The sequence below is a fragment of the Bos indicus genome, chromosome 12 (genome assembly GCF_029378745.1).
Source record: "Bos indicus isolate NIAB-ARS_2022 breed Sahiwal x Tharparkar chromosome 12, NIAB-ARS_B.indTharparkar_mat_pri_1.0, whole genome shotgun sequence".
Lineage (NCBI taxonomy): Eukaryota > Metazoa > Chordata > Mammalia > Artiodactyla > Bovidae > Bos > Bos indicus.
Window position 1 is genome coordinate 33,264,609 of NC_091771.1, and position 18,602 is coordinate 33,283,210.

Consider the following 18,602-nt stretch of genomic DNA (forward strand, 5'->3'; position numbering starts at 1 on the left):
TCCTGAATGTACTGCGTGCTGACTGGTAAGGTACAGGAGATACAGTTAGATAAAAAGAGATGGGTCCCTGAGTCCTGTGGCCTTGGGCTTTATATTATTTTTATAAAGCAACATAAGTGAATTGTTGCTTTATGAGCATAAGTACATGGCAGCTTACCTAAGAATGCAGTCATGGGTAAACATTTTTGGAAGCACGTGAGCTAAAGGATATTAAAGTAGTTCTGGACAATTTAAACTGCATGCATCTAATAAAAATATTCATTAGCCAGGTAGCATCTATCATCAATTATTTTAATAAAAGATGTGTTAGTTTAGTCCCTCATGAAAATTCTGGTTAACAGGGTAACAGAAGAAGTTTTTTGCAATGTCCAAATCTGCCTTAACATAGTTCAATAATGGATTTTCATTCAGAAATTTGATAGACTTCACTGAAAAAAAATCACCAAATTGCCTCATGCTGTTTTTTCTTCCTTATGCTTAACAGTGCAGGTCCTGAAATGGGAGAGAGACTGGGCAAAGAAAGAGGGAAAATGCAGGAAGACAGAGCAACCTGCGTGCACAGAAATGCACAATTAAGTCCCCTACATACGAACCTTCAAGTTGCGAACTTTCAAAGATGAGAATGTGTATCTGGTTCCAGCACGGAGCCAGCACCTGCTCCATCCATGTCAGGTGTGAGGGCCACTGCAGCTGGTCCTCCGTCTCCTGCTGCTGACGATTCTCCTCCCACCTCCTCTCCCTCTGCCGGTCAATAAGTCTTCTTGTCTGTTCACTCGATGCCAGCCCCTGTGTGCCTGCTATTGTACTACTAGGTACTGTACTGTAAGATTAAAAATCTTTTATTTTTTATTTTTTTTATGTATTACTTGTGTTAAAAGAACTATAGATCACTACAGTACCATATAGCTGGTTATGTTATTTATAGTTGGGTACCTAGGCTAACTTTGTTGGACGTATGAACAAATTGGATTTAGCAAACATGTTCTTGGAATGGAATTCATTTGTATGTAAGGGACTCACTGTATGTTAAAAGGCAGGACTGCTTTGAGCTGGAATTTAAAAGTGTTTTCAAAATAGAGTTAACCACCAAATCTCAAAATCAAACTAAAATGTCTTAAGACTGGCCCAAGGCAAGAAGAAAAAATCACAGCAAATTTACAGAGGTTCCAGACACTGCCTCAAGCTGATTCATCAGAGCCAGCCCTCCAGCTGCCCCCTGACTCCCTGTGATGTCACTCAAGCTCTCTTCTCCAGAGTCCAGGGTGCAGCCTGGCACATCACGTGACAAGAAACATTCTACAATCTGAACCAAATGACGGGCAATTTTCTGCACAATTGGGATTAATATTTTTGTTCAGTGTGTAGGAAGGAAAAACAGGACAGCTTTGTAAAGCTGAAGAAAGAGAAATGACAGGTAAGTATCATGGCCTCATTAGAGGTAAGCAACTCATAATACAGTTTCCCTGGGAGAAGCCTCTGAATTTACTTGAAGTGAAGTGAAGTGAAAGTCACTCAGTCGTGTCTGACTCTTTGTGACCCCAAGGACTGTATAGTCCATGGAATTCTCCAGGCCAGAATACTGGAGTGGGTAGCCTTTCCCTTCTCCAGGGGATCTTCTCAACCCAGGGATCGAACCCAGACCTCCCACACTGCAGGCGGATTCTTTACCAGCTAAGATATCAGGGAAGGCCCTGAATTTACTTGACTCAACAATAAATATTTCAGGCTGGGAGTATAATAGGAGATAAAAGATGGACTCCTTGATCAGAAGCAAAATGTCCAAAGAAACTTGCCAAATTCTTGCTTTTGAGGAGAGGGATAAGTATAGTTTATACATTAACTATGTATTATTGGTTATATATTTTAGGCAAACACTCTGGACCAGAGGCTATCCATGCCATACAATCCAAATTAAATGAGACAAAAATGCATTTCAGGAGATGGGTCTGGAATTCAGAGGGGCCTTTCCTGCTCCTACCTGGCTGGCAACCCCCTTGGAAAGAAGTGACTTCCCTTTCCAAATGGTGGAGCTGGAAGCAGTGTCCTTGTTAAAATGTAAATAGCACTAATTTGACAGTGCCAGGAACCACCCCCCGGCCCCCCACAAAAAAAAAAATCCGTTTGGAGAGGATAGATAATTTGCTTCACGCAGACTGGGAACTCTCCCTTCAAATGTATTAGAAATGATTCAGAAAACAGAGGCGGCAGCAGAGATATTACAATCTGCAAATACTCTTTTTTGAAATGGTAGAAAGATACTCCTGCCAGCATCTCACTTAGCAAATATATCAGTCTCAGCAAAAATGTATGGCCGAAACCAACACAATATTGTAAAGCAATTATCCTTCAATTAAAAATAAAGAGGAGCTAAGATGGCGGAGGAGTAGGACAGGGAGAACACTCCCCCCCCCCCACAAATTCATCAAAAGAACATTTAAACGCCGAGTAAATTCCACAAAACAACTTCTGAATGCCGGCAGAGAACATCAGGCACCCAGAAAAGCAACCCAAGTCTTCGAAAGGAGGTAGGAAAAAATATAAAAGACAAAAAAAGAGACAAAAGAGGGAGGGACGGAGTTCCGTCCAGGGAAGGGAGTCTTAAAAAGAGAGAAGTTTCCAAACACCAGGAAACCTTCTCACTGCCGAATCTGTGCCGAGCCTTGGAAGCACAGAGGGCAACATAACAGGGAGGAAAAATAAATAAACAATTAAAACCTGCAGATTGCCAGCCCTACAGTAACTCGCCCAGCGGAGAAGCAGCGCAGACACCTGCACACGCCACAGCGGGGTCTGGGCAGGGAGGCGTGGCGTGGGCTGCATCGCTTAGAGTAAGGATCTGGACTGAATACCCCGAGCACTATCTGAGCGAAATAACTTGGGCTAGCAAACCAGACTGTGGGATATCTACCACGCGAAAAGCCAGCCCTAACCTAAGACACCGCCAGGCCCGCGCACAGAACAAAGGACTGAACAGAGATAGCCAGCTGCAGACCATCCCCCTCCGGTGACAGGCAGCCAGAGCCGGAAGGGGGCAATCGCAGCCCCAGAGAGACATTATCTATAAAACTGTAAGCAGGCTTCTTTGCTAACTAAGACTTCCTGGGGCTCTGGACGGTCAACATCCGCCTGAGAAGGTGCTCCGGTTGTATACCCAGATAACGGAGCGGTGGGGAGGCGATAAGTCACAGCAATTGCGCTCGCCAAACACCTCATCACCTGAGCTGCTCGGACCTGGGAAGGGCACAAAATGCAGGCCCAACCGAGTCTGCGCCTCTGAGGACTACCCAAGTGCCTGAATCTGAGCGGCTTGGACCCGGGAGGTGCAAGCAGCCCAGGGCTGGCCCCGGATGGTTCCCGGCGGAGCAACCTAGAGTGAGCAGTGTGGGCAGGGAGGCTACACACGCCGTGAGCAGGGGCAGATCCAGTGTGGCTGAGGCACTGCGAGCACACTCAAGTGTTATTTGAATGCAGTGTCCCTCCCTCCCCACAGCGCGACTGAACAAATGAGCCTAAAAAAAAAAAAAAAAAAAAGTGTCTACCACCGTCCCCTTTGTGTCAGGGTGGAAACCAGACACTGAAGAGACCAGCAAACAGAAGAAGCTATAACAGAGGGAACCACCTTGGAAGCTACAGGCAATAGATTAAAACCCTGTGGTTAGTACAGACTACATAGGAAGGGGCCTATAGATCTTGAGAAATATAAGTTGGACCAAGGAACTAGCCGAAAATGAACCGACCCTACAATACTCACAACAAAACCAGAGAAAGTCCTAGATATATTTTTACTATTTTTATGATCATTCTTTCTTTCTTTCTTTCTTTTAATTAAAAAAAAAATTTTAAGTCCTCTATTATTCCTTTAATTTTCACTTTTATAACCTATTACTTTGCAAAGAAAAAAGACCCTATTTTTTTTAAAGCAAACTTCAAATATATATTTTTTATAATTTTTGTGACCTTGTTTTTTTTCTTCTTCTTCTTTTCTTTAACATTGTATTTTTGAAATTCCAATTTCTACTCTACATTTTTAATTTTAGCTTTTTGGTATTTGTTATCAATTTTGTACCTATATATTTTTTTTTATAATTTTTGTGACTTTTTTTTTTCCTCTTTCTTTCTCTTCTTTTATATAACATTGTATATCTAAAATTCCAAACTCTACTCTAGATTTTTAATTTATGCTTTTTGGGATTTGTTATCAATTTTGTACCTATATTTTCTTTATAATTTTTGCGACTTTGTTTTTGTTTGTTTCTTTCTTTCTTTTCCTTCTTCTTTTCTTTAACATTGTATTTTTGAAACTCCAAACTCTACTCTGGATTTTTAATTTTTGCTTTTATGTATTTGTTACCAATTTTGTACCTTTAAGAACCCAATCTTCAGTACCCATTTTTCACTAGGGAGTGAGATTACTGGCTTGATTGCTCTCTCTCCCTTTGGACTCTCCTTTTTCTCCACCAGGCCACCTGTGTCTCCTCCCTAACCCCTCTCTACTCTACCCAACTCTGTGAGTTTCTGTGTGTTCCAGACGGTGGAGAACACTTAGGGAACTGATTACTGGCTGGATCTGTCTCCCTCCTTTTCATTTCCCCCTTTTATCCTCCTGGCCACCTCTGTCTCCTTCCTCCTTCTTCTCTTCTCTGTATAACTCTGTGAACATCTCTGAGTGGTCCAGTTGTGGAGTGCACATAAGGAAGTGAATACTGGCTAGCCCACTCTCTCCTCTTCATTCCACCTCATCTCATTCGGGTCACCTCTAATTCCCTCCTCCCTTTTCTCTTCTCCATGTAATGCTGTGAACCTCTCTGGGTGACCCTCATGGTGGAGAAACTTTTCATCTTTAACGTAGATGTTTTATCAATGGTGCTGAAGTTTTGAAACTACTGTAAAAATAAGACCGATAACTGGAAGCAGGAGGCTTAAGTCCAAACCCTGACTCCAGGGAACTCCTGACTCCAGGGATCATTAATTGACAGGAGCGCATCAAACGCCTCCATACTGACACTGAAACCAAGCACCACACAAGGGCCAACAAGTTCCAGGGCAAGACATACCAAGCAAATTCTCCAGCAACACAGGAACACAGCCCTGAGCTCCAAGATACAGGCTGCCCAAAGTCACCCCAAAACCAAAGACATCTCATGACTCATTACTGGACACTTCATTGCACTCCAGAGAGAAGAAATCCAGCTCCACCCACCAGAACACCGACACAAGCTTCCCTAACTAAGAAACCTTGACAAGCCACCTGTACAAACCCACACACAGCGAAGAAATGCCACAATAAAGAGAACTCCACAAACTGCCAGAATACAGAAAGGCCACCCCAAACTCAGCAATTTAAACAAGATGAAGAGACAGAGGAATACCCAGCAGATAAAGGAACAGGATAGATGCCCACCAAACCAAACGAAAGAGGAAGAGATAGGGAATCTACCTGATAAAGAATTCCGAATAATGATAGTGAAATTGATCCAAAATCTTGAAATCAAAATGGAATCACAGATAAATAGCCTGGAGACAAGGATTGAGAAGATGCAAGAAAGGTTTAACAAGGACCTAGAAGAAATAAAAAAGAGTCAATATATAATGAATAATGCAATAAATGAAATCAAAAACACTCTGGAGGCAACAAATAGTAGAATAACAGAGGCAGAAGATAGGATTAGTGAATTAGAAGATAGAATGGTAGAAATAAATGAATCAGAGAGGAAAAAAGAAAAACGAATTAAAAGAAATGAGGACAATCTCAGAGACCTCCAGGACAATATTAAACGCTACAACATCCGAATCATAGGGGTCCCAGAAGAAGAAGACAAAAAGAAAGACCATGAGAAAATACTTGAGGAGATAATAGTTGAAAACTTCCCTAAAATGGGGAAGGAAATAATCACTCAAGTCCAAGAAACCCAGAGTCCCAAACAGGATAAACCCAAGGCGAAACACCCCAAGACATATATTAATCAAATTAACAAAGATCAAACACAAAGAACAAATATTAAAAGGAGCAAGGGAAAAACAACAAATAACACACAAGGGAATTCCCATAAGGATAACAGCTGATCTTTCAATAGAAACTCTTCAAGCCAGGAGGGAATGGCAAGACATACTTAAAGTGATGAAAGAAAATAACCTACAGCCCAGATTATTGTACCCAGCAAGGATCTCATTCAAATATGAAGGAGAAATCAAAAGCTTTACAGACAAGCAAAAGCTGAGAGAATTCAGCACCACCAAACCGGCTCTCCAACAAATACTAAAGGATATTCTCCAGACAGGAAACACAAAAACGGTGTATAAATTCGAACCCAAAACAATAAAGTAAATGGCAACGGGATCATACTTATCAATAATTACCTTAAACGTAAATGGGTTGAATGCCCCAACCAAAAGACAAAGACTGGCTGAATGGATACAAAAATAAGAACCCTACATATGCTGTCTACAAGAGACCCACCTCAAAACAGGGACACATACAGACTGAAAGTGAAGGGCTGGAAAAAGATTTTCCATGCAAATAGGGACCAAAAGAAAGCAGGAGTAGTAATACTCATATCAGATAAAATAGACTTTAAAACAAAGGCTGTGAAAAGAGACAAAGACAGTCACTACATAATGATCAAAGGATCAATCCAAGAAGAAGATATAACAATTATAAATATATATGCACCCAACACGGGAGCACCACAATATGTAAGACAAATGCTAACAAGTAAGAAAGGAGAAATTAACAGTAACACAATAATAGTGGGAGACTTTAATACCCCACTCACACCTATGGATAGATCAACTAAACAGAAAATTAACAAGGAAACACAAACTTTAAATGATACAATGGACGAGTTAGACCTAATTGATATCTATAGGACATTTCATCCCAAAACAATGAATTTCACATTTTTCTCAAGCGCACATGGAACCTTCTACAGGATAGATCACATCCTGGGCCATAAATCTAACCTTGGTAAATTCAAAAAAATAGAAATCATTCCAAGCATCTTTTCTGACCACAATGCAGTAAGATTAGATCTCAATTACAGGAGAAAAACTATTAAAAATTCCAACATATGGAGGCTGAACAACACACTGCTGAATAACCAACAAATCACAGAAGAAATCAAAAAAGAAATCAAAATTTGCATAGAAACGAATGAAAGTGAAAACACAACAACCCAAAACCTGTGGGACACAGTAAAAGCAGTCCTAAGGGGAAAGTTCATAGCAATACAGGCATACCTCAAGAAACAAGAAAAAATTCAAATAAATAACCTAACTCTACACCTAAAGCAACTAGCAAAGGAAGAAATGAAGAACCCCAGGGTTAGTAGAAGGAAAGAAATCTTAAAAATTAGGGCAGAAATAAATGCAAAAGAAACAAGAGACCATAGCAAAAATCAACAAAGCCAAAAGCTGGTTCTTTGAAAGGATAAATAAAATTGACAAACCATTAGCCAGACTCATCAAGAAACAAAGAGAGAAAAATCAAATCAATAAAATTAGAAATGAAAATGGAGAGATCACAACAGACAACACAGAAATACAAAGGATCATAAGAGACTACTATGAGCAATTATATGGCAATAAAATGGACAACGTGGAAGAAATGGACAAATTCTTAGAAAAGTACAACTTTCCAAAACTCGACCAGGAAGAAATAGAAAATCTTAACAGACCCATCACAAACACGGAAATTAAAACTGTAATCAAAAATCTTCCAGCAAACAAAAGCCCAGGTCCAGACAGCTTCACAGCTGAATTCTACCAAAAATTTAGAGAAGAGCTAACACTTATCCTACTAAAACTCTTCCAGAAAATTGCAGAGGAAGGTAAACTTCCAAACTCATTCTATGAGGCCACCATCACCCTAATTCCAAAACCTGACAAAGATCCCACAAAAACAGAAAACTACAGGCCAATATCACTGATGAACATAGATGCAAAAATCCTTAACAAAATTCTAGCAATCAGAATCCAACAACACATTAAAAAGATCATACACCATGACCAAGTGGGCTTTATCCCAGGGATGCAAGGATTCTTCAATATCCACAAATCAATCAATGTAATACACCACATTAACAAATTGAAAAATAAAAACCATATGATTATCTCAATAGATGCAGAGAAAGCCTTTGATAAAATTCAACATCCATTTATGATAAAAACTCTCCAGAAAGCAGGAATAGAAGGAACATACCTCAACATAATAAAAGCTATATATGACAAACCCACAGCAAACATTATCCTCAATGGTGAAAAATTGAAAGCATTTCCTCTAAAGTCAGGAACAAGACAAGGGTGCCCACTTTCACCATTACTATTCAACATAGTTTTGGCCACAGCAATCAGAGCAGAAAAAGAAATAAAAGGAATCCAAATTGGAAAAGAAGAAGTAAAACTCTCACTGTTTGCAGATGACATGATTCTCTACATAGAAAACCCTAAAGACTCTACCAGAAAATTACTAGAACTAATCAATGATTATAGTAAAGTTGCAGGATATAAAATCAACACACAGAAATCCCTTGCATTCCTATACACTAATAATGAGAAAACAGAAAGAGAAATTAAGGAAACAATTCCATTCACCATTGCAATGAAAAGAATAAAATACTTAGGAATATATCTACCTAAAGAAACTAAAGACCTATATATAGAAAACTTTAAAACACTGGTGAAAGAAATCAAAGAGGACACTAATAGATGGAGAAATATACCATGTTCATGGATTGGAAGAATCAATATAGTGAAAATGAGTATACTACCCAAAGCAATTTATAGATTCAATGCAATCCCTATCAAGTTACCAACAGTGTTTTTCACAGAGCTAGAACAAATAATTTCACAATTTGTATGGAAATACAAAAAACCTCGAATAGCCAAAGCTATCTTGAGAAAGAAGAATGGAACTGGAGGAATCAACCTACCTGACCTCAGGCTCTACTACAAAGCCACAGTCATAAAGACAGTATGGTACTGGCATAAAGACAGAAATATAGATCAATAGAACAAAATAGAAAGCCCAGAGATAAATCCACACACATATGGACACCTTATCTTTAACAAAGGAGGCAAGAATATACAATGGATTAAAGACAATCTCTTTAACAAATGGTGCTGGGAAAACTGGTCAACCACTTGTAAAAGAATGAAACTAGAGCACTTTCTAACACCATACACAAAAATAAACTCAAAATGGATTAAAGATCTAAACGTAAGACCAGAAACTATAAAACTCCTAGAGGAGAACATAGGCAAAACACTCTCAGACAGACATCACAGCAGGATCCTCTATGACCCATCTCCCACAATATTGGAAACAAAAGCAAAAATAAACAAATGGGACCTAATTAAACTAAAAGCTTCTGCACAACAAAGGAAATTATAAGCAAGGTGAAAAGACAGCCTTCACAATGGGAGAAAATAATAGCAAATGAAGCAACTGACAAACAACTAATCTCAAAAATATACAAGCAACTCCTACAGCTCAATTCCAGAAAAATAAATGACCCAATCAAAAAATGGGCCAAAGAACTAAATAGACATTTCTCCAAAGAAGACATACAGATGGCTAACAAACACATGAAAAGATGCTCAACATCACTCATTATCAGAGAAATGCAAATCAAAACCACTATGAGGTACCATTTCACGCCAGTCAGAATGGCTGCGATCCAAGTCTACAAGCAATAAATGCTGGAGAGGGTGTGGAGAAAAGGGAACCCTCTTACACTCTTGGTGGGAATGCAAACTAGTACAGCCACTATGGAGAACAGTGTGGAGATTCCTTAAAAAAACTGGAAATAGAACTGCCTTATGATTCAGCAATCCCACTGCTGGGCATACACACTGAGGAAAGCAGAATTGAGAGAGACACATGTACCCCAATGTTCACCGCAGCACTGTTTATAATAGCTAGGACATGGAAGCAACCTAGATGTCCATCAGCAGATGAATGGATAATAAAGCTGTTTTACATATACACAATGGAGTATTACTCAGCCATTAAAAAGAATACATTTGAATCAGTCTAATGAGGTGGATTAAACTGGAGCCTATTATACAGAGTGAAGTAAGCCAGAAAGAAAAACACCAATACAGTATACTAATGCATATATATGGAATTTAGAAAGATGGTAACAATAACCCTGTATACAAGACAGCAAAAGAGACACTGATGTATAGGACAGTCTTTTGGACTCTGTGGGAGAGGGAGAGGGTGGGATGATTTGGGAGAATGGCATTGAAATACGTATAATATCATATATGGAACGAGTCACCAGTCCGGGTTCGATGCACGATACTGGATGCTTGGGGCTGGTGCACTGGGACGACCCAGAGGGATGGTGTGGGGAGGGAGGAGGGAGGAGGGTTCAGGATGGGGAACACATGTATACCTGTGGCAGATTCATTTCGATGTTTGGCAAAACCAATACAATATTTTAAAGTTTAAAAATAAAATAAAATTTTAAAAAAAAGTCACTTTTTATTTTATAAAAAAACAAATTAATTAAAAATTATGAACTAATAAAATTTTTTCATGACATTAATTTGATATTTGAATTAAAAGAGACCAAGATTAATTTATAATCAAGTTACTAGTCTCAAACTATACACTAAAAAGTGATCTGATGTAATCAAGACCACATTCTATTTACCTAAAACTAACTTGATGATCTTGCAAAACTGAAGAAATTTGGCAAGGCAATATATCGTGCCATAATTGGGCTGTGTTATGAGCACAAGTCATAGAACTCAGATTTTCTTTCAGTTCACTTATTAAGATTAAGAAAACATCTTTCTTAGGTATCATAGTTTGATTTCCAAGGATTCCAATTCTATTTATAGAACACAGTTTTAGCAGATAAAATGGACATAATGATAAAGTTTTTGAGAAATCAGTTATTTAATTTCCACTAACAGTTGTAAAACTTAGTGAAGAGAAGGAAAAAAGGAAAACACCCAAAATATGTGTTATAAAATCATCTCTCCCACCTTCTCTCTCTGTGGATCATTGGTTGTCAAGATAATGCCAAGATGAAGATTTTTTTCAAAATACATTCCTACCTCTCAGGTAGGAGCAGTTCTCATTGTGTGTGGGAGGAAGGGAGAGAGAAAAATGAAATCTGATGTCTTCTGGAAGGTTTGGAATCAAGTCTCAATTCTCTACCTTAGAGACGCCAAATAATTATGCTTTGCCCAAAGTAATACCAATCCAGGAGTCTCAATTTTCAGGGAAGTTGGAAACAGAAGAAGTCATCAGGTCTAACCCTGACCTCAAAAATCAACCTGACCTCTTTTGCAGTATTCCTTCTTTTCCTTGCAGATGAAATAAAGTTTATTTTATCTTGGAACCTCGTAGCTTTTTTTCACATTGTAAAATAAGATAGTTAGAAAATAATATATTCTGAAACACAAAAATTGAGCATAAGTTATTTCCTATTGAACCTATGTGATAGTTTTGTCATTGTGATTAATCTTCTCATGACTTGTAAACTGACACTTTAGGAAAATTATATTTGAAGGGTTCTTACTGGGAATAATTTGGAAAAGCAAAGACTATTTGATTCTAAGCATTTGGTGATTTGAAATGACAAACATATACACACAAGTTCCCTTTAAGCATGGAGTTTAAAGCCAGACTATATTTGTGATCACTCAGCATTGATAAAAATCAATGAATTTTGAGGGTCTTGTCTAGTGATCCAGTGGTTAAGGATCTGCCTTGTAATACGGGGATGCTGGTTCAATCCCTGGCCAAGGAACTAAGATCCCACATGCCTGGAGGAGCTGAGTCCTTCCACTGCAACTACTGAGTACATCACAACTGCAGAGTTCATGCAACACAAAGATCCTGCATGATGCGATGAGGATCTCGTGTACCGCAACTAAGACCCGACACAGCTAATTAAAAAAAAAAAATCAATGCATTTCGAGTTATGCTTCTTAACCCTGGTGGAATGGATCTGTAGTTAGAAATTCTCCCTTATAATCCTATACAAGCAACACCTCTCTTGACCTTCACACAGCCTGATTACTTTTCTACTATATTCTCATATCAAAGTGAAGCACAGGTTAAAAGAAAAAAAAAAAAAAAAACCAAACCAACATCTTTTATATCTGCAGGTGGCAGGAGACTGGTGACTTCAGAAATCTCATAGCATCTAACACCATATGGTGGGGCTTGCTGAAGACTAATGGAGGACACAGGACAAGACCTGGGGTATCACTTTATCTCTCACTTACGCTCTCCATGCCACATCTTCGATCAGACATGCGGTGGGAACCAGAAATAGTCCCAGCCAGAAGTGTGCAGAGCTCAGAACCATGGTTGCCTGAAAAAACCAGAAGTGACACATGCATTAACACTGCTGAGAGAGAGAAACGTAATTCAATCAGTAGAAAACGCCCCTTAAGCAAAAGAAGGTTATTAAATTCAATGAAAGCTGAAATACACACTCAGGAAGAATGTCAAGAACCAACTGGTGGCAAGAGCCCCTCACCATGATCTCCATCAGCTCTTGTCTCCATCCTGATAGGCTGACAAGTTTTGTCTCCCTCTTTTATAAAGCACTTCAAGCCCCTTCACGGCAACAGAAGTGGGAGTGGGAAAGGAAGCAGGATTAGACCAAGTCTCATAACCGAACCTGAGATGCGATCTCTCGATGCTGCCCACCCAGATTTACACTGCCTCTTTAAGTGTTACATGCTGTGTATATGTCCATATACATTGATGCATATGATGGCTTTTGTATGTTCTGTTTTGGAATCTCCTCACCTTAAAAAAAAAAAATTCCCGGGCCTCAAACACAGTGCATCACTCCAGGCCTTGATCCACTGAGACTATGGAGACCACCAACCACTGGACCCACCGTGAGATCACATGTCAGGAAAAACGCACGCAGAGGTCTCTCAGAGGGAGTGCACTGCAGTGTTCATAGCTCTTTGGCTATCTCTAGTTCCCATTTCTCATACAGAAAGCATAAACACAGAAGGAAAATTTAACTCCCCCACCCAGCCACAGCACCCCAAGCAAACCACAGGGAGGAGCTGAATTATCCAGGTTCTTTCTGCAGGTCCCACCTTCCTCCTCTAAACCTATCCCAGGTCGATGGAGCAGCAGAAGGCGGGCTTGTTAAAGCTACATTTCTGGGACTGCTACATCCTGGATCATTACCGGCTGGTATATTTATCAAAGAATACAGGTCATTTAAAAATAACATCTTATAGAAATGACAGCTATGTGATGGACTGGACATGTTAGCTAGTGCTGTGATGATAATCATTTTCCAAGACGTAAGTGGATCAAATCAACATGCTGTATGTACCCCTTAAACATACGATGTTAGATGTCAACTATGTCTCAATAAAGCTGGGAACTGCTTTTTGAGAAAAGTAAAAATAACATTTGGTGACAATCATGTATGTGCTGTTTAAAGTGGGTTCTGAAACATCAGTAAGAACTCTCATGGCTGAGGGAAATGAGGAACATAATCTTTGAACCCAGTTGACAAAGGTTATGTGGGGATTTGGAAGTATGGTTTTGTTGCTGGTTTTTAAAACTTGGAGCTGTTAAAACATGTCATGGAAATAACTGATTTTAAGGGTGTGTCTCCAGAAAGATTTTCTAGTGTCTTGATTTTCACATATTGACTAAGTTCGAGGTACTGAAATCTTTGGCAAGGGCGCAGCTATTGGTATTGAAATTGAGATTTAGTTAGATTGTTCTTACTCTCTTCAGTTCAGTTCAGTTCAGTTCAGTTCAGTTGCTCAGTCGTGTCTGACTCTTTGCGACCCCATGAACTGCAGCATGCCAGGCCTCCCTATCCATCACCAACTCCTGGAGTTCACTCAGACTCATGTCCATCGAGTCAGTGATGCCATCCAGCCATCTCGTCCTCTGTCGTCCCCTTCTCCTCCTGCCCCCAATCCCTCCCAGCATCAGAGTCTTTCCCAATGAGTCAACTCGTCACATAAGGTGGCCAAAGTACTGGAGTTTCAGCTTCAGCATCATTCCCTCCAAAGAAATCCCCGGGCTGATCTCTTTCAGAATGGACTGGTTGGATCTCCTTGCAGTCCAAGGGACTCTCAAGAGTCTTCTCCAACACCACAGTTCAAAAGCATCAATTCTTCGGCACTCAGCTTTCTTCACAGACCAACTCTCACATCTATACATGACCACTGGAAAAACCATAGCCTTGACTAGACGGACCTTTGTTGGCAAAGCAATGTCTCTGCTTTTCAATATGCTGTCTAGGTTGGTCATAACTTTTCTTCCAAGCATTAAAAAAAAAGGTTTATTAAACTGGACTAGGTGACAAACGGCATTACTTACTCCCTTCTCCCCACTCACATACACTACTGAGTGAGGCATCCTTTTGATGTGCTGACAGCCCCACTGGGAAGAAGTCACCCTCAGTTAACACATCTTTAGCCAGGGAGGACTCGGGTTGGGTGCCAAACGCATGGGCTTCCCTGGCTGCTCAGTGGTGAAGAATCCACCCGCCAATGCAAGAGATTCCAGTTTGATCCCTGAGCCAGGAAGAGTCCTGGAGAAGGAAATGGCAACCCACTCCAGTATTCTTGCCTGCAAAATCCTATGGACAGAGGAGCCTGGTGGGTTACAGTCCATGGGGTCACAAAGAGTTGGACAAGACTGAGCACACAGACCAAATGCAGAGGAACCTCTTGCAGTAAATTAGAGGAAAGTGAGGCTTGGGCGTGAAGCTACTTGATAATGAAGCCACAGCTGGTGAGAGCCCAAAGAAGGTAGAGCTGGTCTAAATGTAATATAGCACAGCATCACATCTGGACAGATCAGGGATGCCGTGAAACAAGTGGCCAGGGATTAGAGCACGCAGAAACTTCTGTGGGCTCCTCATCACACACACACAATGTCCATGGTGCTCAGGTCCAGCCACCCATGGACATGGTGACAGATGAGAGAAGGTTCTAGAAATGAGGCTGGAGGAGCCTGAGTTGGGCGAGGTCAGTCTGTGTTTCCTGTTGTGGGGTGGATTCTGGACGCCGTGATAGCCATGGAGGAGGTAACCATGGCAGTTGCTCCCCTGCCTGGAGGAGGAGACCAAGATTGCCTGGTGCATCACCGAGGGCCAGGACTTGCCATAAAGCGTCCTTCCCAGTCCTTTTCTACAGAAAAAAATCAACACTGCAACCTCCCCAGGGACCCAACTCCCTCCCTAGGTGTGAGGTGTGAGGGGCTTCCTTTGGGAGGGACCTGGTGAGGTACCATCTCTCCATGAATGAAGAGGTAGACAACAGGACCCAGGTAATTAATACGATGTGTGTGCTGACACAAATATCCCAAACGGGACGTCCTTCATCTCACAGCAAAGTCCTCAGCAATCACTCCTTTGGGCATTTAGAGTATCTTTAAAACTCCAAGTGTGACCTGAAAGACATGTATATTCTAAATTAGAATGAAAACCACCTGATAAAAAGGTCATATTTTCCTGGATCTTCATTCTCGCCTGAAGATTTGAAAAATGGATCATTCCATATTGGTAAAACCAGAGTGTTCAAATACATATGAACTTGGAGATGCAGTGAATGCTACAGGATATGTCCTGGGGCCTCCAGGGTATGTGTGTCTCCCTCATCCGCTGTCAGAGGTGTTTCATGGAGAGAGAAATTAATTAAGGAGAGTGGACTTAACAGTCAAGAATACATGTCTGGTGTGCAGACTATTTACACATTAGATAACCAGTCCCTGAGGTGGGAGCTTAGAGGGGCAGGAGCAGGTGTTGTTAGGGGGACACAGAGGGGCCGTGGGTCACCAGGCTTCAATCACACGACAGTTCCGCTGATTCAGGTTTCAGGTGGATCCTATCTGGATCAAGGTTTCCATATTTCCAACCCACTGGATCTCTTAGGGGTGCTTCTCGATCTGGATCTCAGAACGGACACAGAAGGGACAAGAAGGATTCCCCCTGGGGACAGGACCACCGTCGTCTTCTCCTCCATGAGTCACCGCGAGCATTTGCTGGGGGTGGAGGGGCAGAGTCCTCGCCCCTGGGCAGCAGCCTCGGGATACCAACTCTTGCTGTCCTGGGTGATTTCTCAGCAGTTGAGCGGGTGGACAGAGCAAGGACTTCAGGTTCACACAGAGCTGGGAGGGAGCTGTGCCTCTAAGCTTTAGATGGTGACACCTGCATGGGGCCACTGCCCTCTGCCTGCCTTAATTTCCCCTAAGCAGCCACGACCAGGACAGTGGAAGCTCTTCCCTTTGAGGGGCTGTGGTACCCAGCTCACTGTCAGCTGTACTCACAGACGATCCATGCCACCAAAGCCCTGAGCAAACCTTAAAAAATAAGCCTGTACTCCTCCCTTCCTTGAAGTCTTCCTAGCTCTCCCAACCCCCAAACATCTGATCTGGAAACAGCTCTGCCTGTAAGATGACTTAGAGCCGCCAGTGAGCTCAGGGCTGGAGCGGGACACCGTGTCTGAGCCCCCGCCCGCCCTCTGGCTGCGCTCCAGCCCTCTGCTGCCTTCCTGGAGCAGAGCAGCCCGGGACCCTCGATGAGACATTTTCTCCACTGTTTTCTTTACCTCTGACAACTGCAACTGAAACTGAGCAGCAGCCCGCAGCCCCCTAGGGAGCCCTTCTGCAGTTTTTTCCTCTCTCTCTCACTCTTGCTGTTACTTTTTACAGCTCCTCCAACCAAAGTTCAGATTGCTATTTTTTTAAGAGAAAAAAAAAAGAGTCTTAGGAAGAAAAGATTTGACTTCATAAACAGTTCATGATAAACTGAGAATAGCAAATGACCCATCCCAAGGACCAGATTGAGAAATGAAAACTATGCTTTCTACTTTTAAAGTAAATTTATTTCTTGAAGCTAGAAACTTCACAGCAACAACTATTCTGCCTTCCCTTCTCCAAGGTTTTGGAGCACTTGGTACGTACCAACCTCAAGGTCCCTTTGTAGAGACTTGGGGAAGGAGGAGGGCCATCCATGCCTCCAGGGCCTCATCTCCACCCATTCACAACGTGTGTTGCGGGCACCTTCTCATCTCCATGGACACACTGCTGTATGTACACAAGAATCCACCAACACACCCTGCACCAGCTCCAAATTCCCCACAAGGGCTTCCCAAATAATAGACGTGTACTAGCAGCTGAAATTAGTAATGGAAGGAAATGGCAACCCACTCCAGTATCCTTGCCTGGAGAATCCCAGGGACGGGGGAGCCTGGTGGGCTGCCATCTATGGGGTCGCACAGAGTCGGACATGACTGAAGCGACTTAGCAGCAGGGAAGCCTGGTGTGCTGCAGTCCGTGGGGGTTGCAAAGAATCAGACGCGACTGAGCATCTGAAACTGAACTGACTGAGTAACCGAAAATCAACCCTCCCACCTCCCCACTCCTCTCCTAGCATTTCCTACTTTCATTAGGTAACACCACCTGCCTCAGGCTTGTGTAAGAGATGGGTTTGATTTCTGCTTCTCTTCTTTTATATTAAACCTCTCTTCCTGGGCACTCCCACATATATTGTTTCCAAGCCCTACAAAAACCCCCTGCAAGAGATACATTAATTGTTCCCATTTTACAGATGAGGCAACTAAGGCTCAGGGCCAATTCAAGGTCACTTGTAAGGGGCTAAGTCAGGATCTGAACCCAGGTCTCTCTGACTCTAGTGCCAGGGCTTCTCCTGTGGTCTGAGATCCATATTCTCAACAGACAGTGGCTTTAATGGCTCCTCATAATTTTCTAGTATTTTCTTTACCATTTTGCTAGCATTTCAATAACTTTTATTTTAATAAATTGCAAGCCTTTAGATATGTATAATCCAGCTGAAAGTTTTAGCTCAGAAGTCCTACTCTATTGCAACTTTTCTGACCTTGTCTTTTTCCATTCTGCTTAAAATGCAACATTTTTCAATGATGGATTTAATAACTGGGCTATTTCAAGGGAATGTCATTGTTCCAGAGGGTGATGCAATGTGCTGACCCAGTAAGAAGGCGTGCATTGTCTCAATTAACAGACAACAAAGTGCCCATGTCCATAAAAACTAGACTCCAGTACTGGAACAGCTGTGGATCTGAGTGGGTCTCACGGTTCTTACTATTTCTCAGTAGGACAAGTCTTACTAAGGTTGGTACCTGTGAAGCAAAACCAACGTCTTAGTCTTCAAAGCATCTTGGCTGGCATCAACAGGTTAGGAAACAATCATTTTTATAAAAAGGTCTTTGATGACAAAGGTTCATATAGTCAAAGCTATGATTTTTTTCCAGTAGTCATGTATGGATGTCAGAGTTGGACCATAAGGAAGGCCAAGTGTCAAAGAATTGATGCTTTCAAACTGTAGTGCTGGAGAAAACTCTCAAGAGTCCCTTTGACAGCAAGGAGATCAAACCAGTCAATCCTAAAGGAAATCAACCCTGAATATTCATGGGAAGGACTAAGTGCTGAAGCTGAAGCTCCAATACTTCGGCCACTTGATGCGATGAGCTGACTCACTGGAAAAGACCAGTGATGCTGGGAAAGATTGAAGGCAGGAGAAGAAGGGGGCGACAGAGGATGAGATAGTCAGATGGCATCACTGACTCAATGGACATGAGTTTGAGCAGGCTCTGGGAGATGG

General features: G+C 41.6%; 1 protein-coding gene across 2 annotated transcripts in view; it reads right to left on the reverse strand.

The window, feature by feature from the left end:
- Positions 1-18,602, reverse strand: part of LOC109567044 (phospholipid-transporting ATPase IB) — a 495,212-nt gene that overhangs the window by 54,099 nt on the left and 422,511 nt on the right. For both annotated transcript variants that reach the window (XM_070800266.1, XM_070800264.1), the window contains one exon: positions 12,247-12,335. In XM_070800266.1, the coding sequence (XP_070656367.1) occupies positions 12,247-12,335 (89 nt within the window). The remainder of the gene's footprint in view (positions 1-12,246; positions 12,336-18,602) is intronic.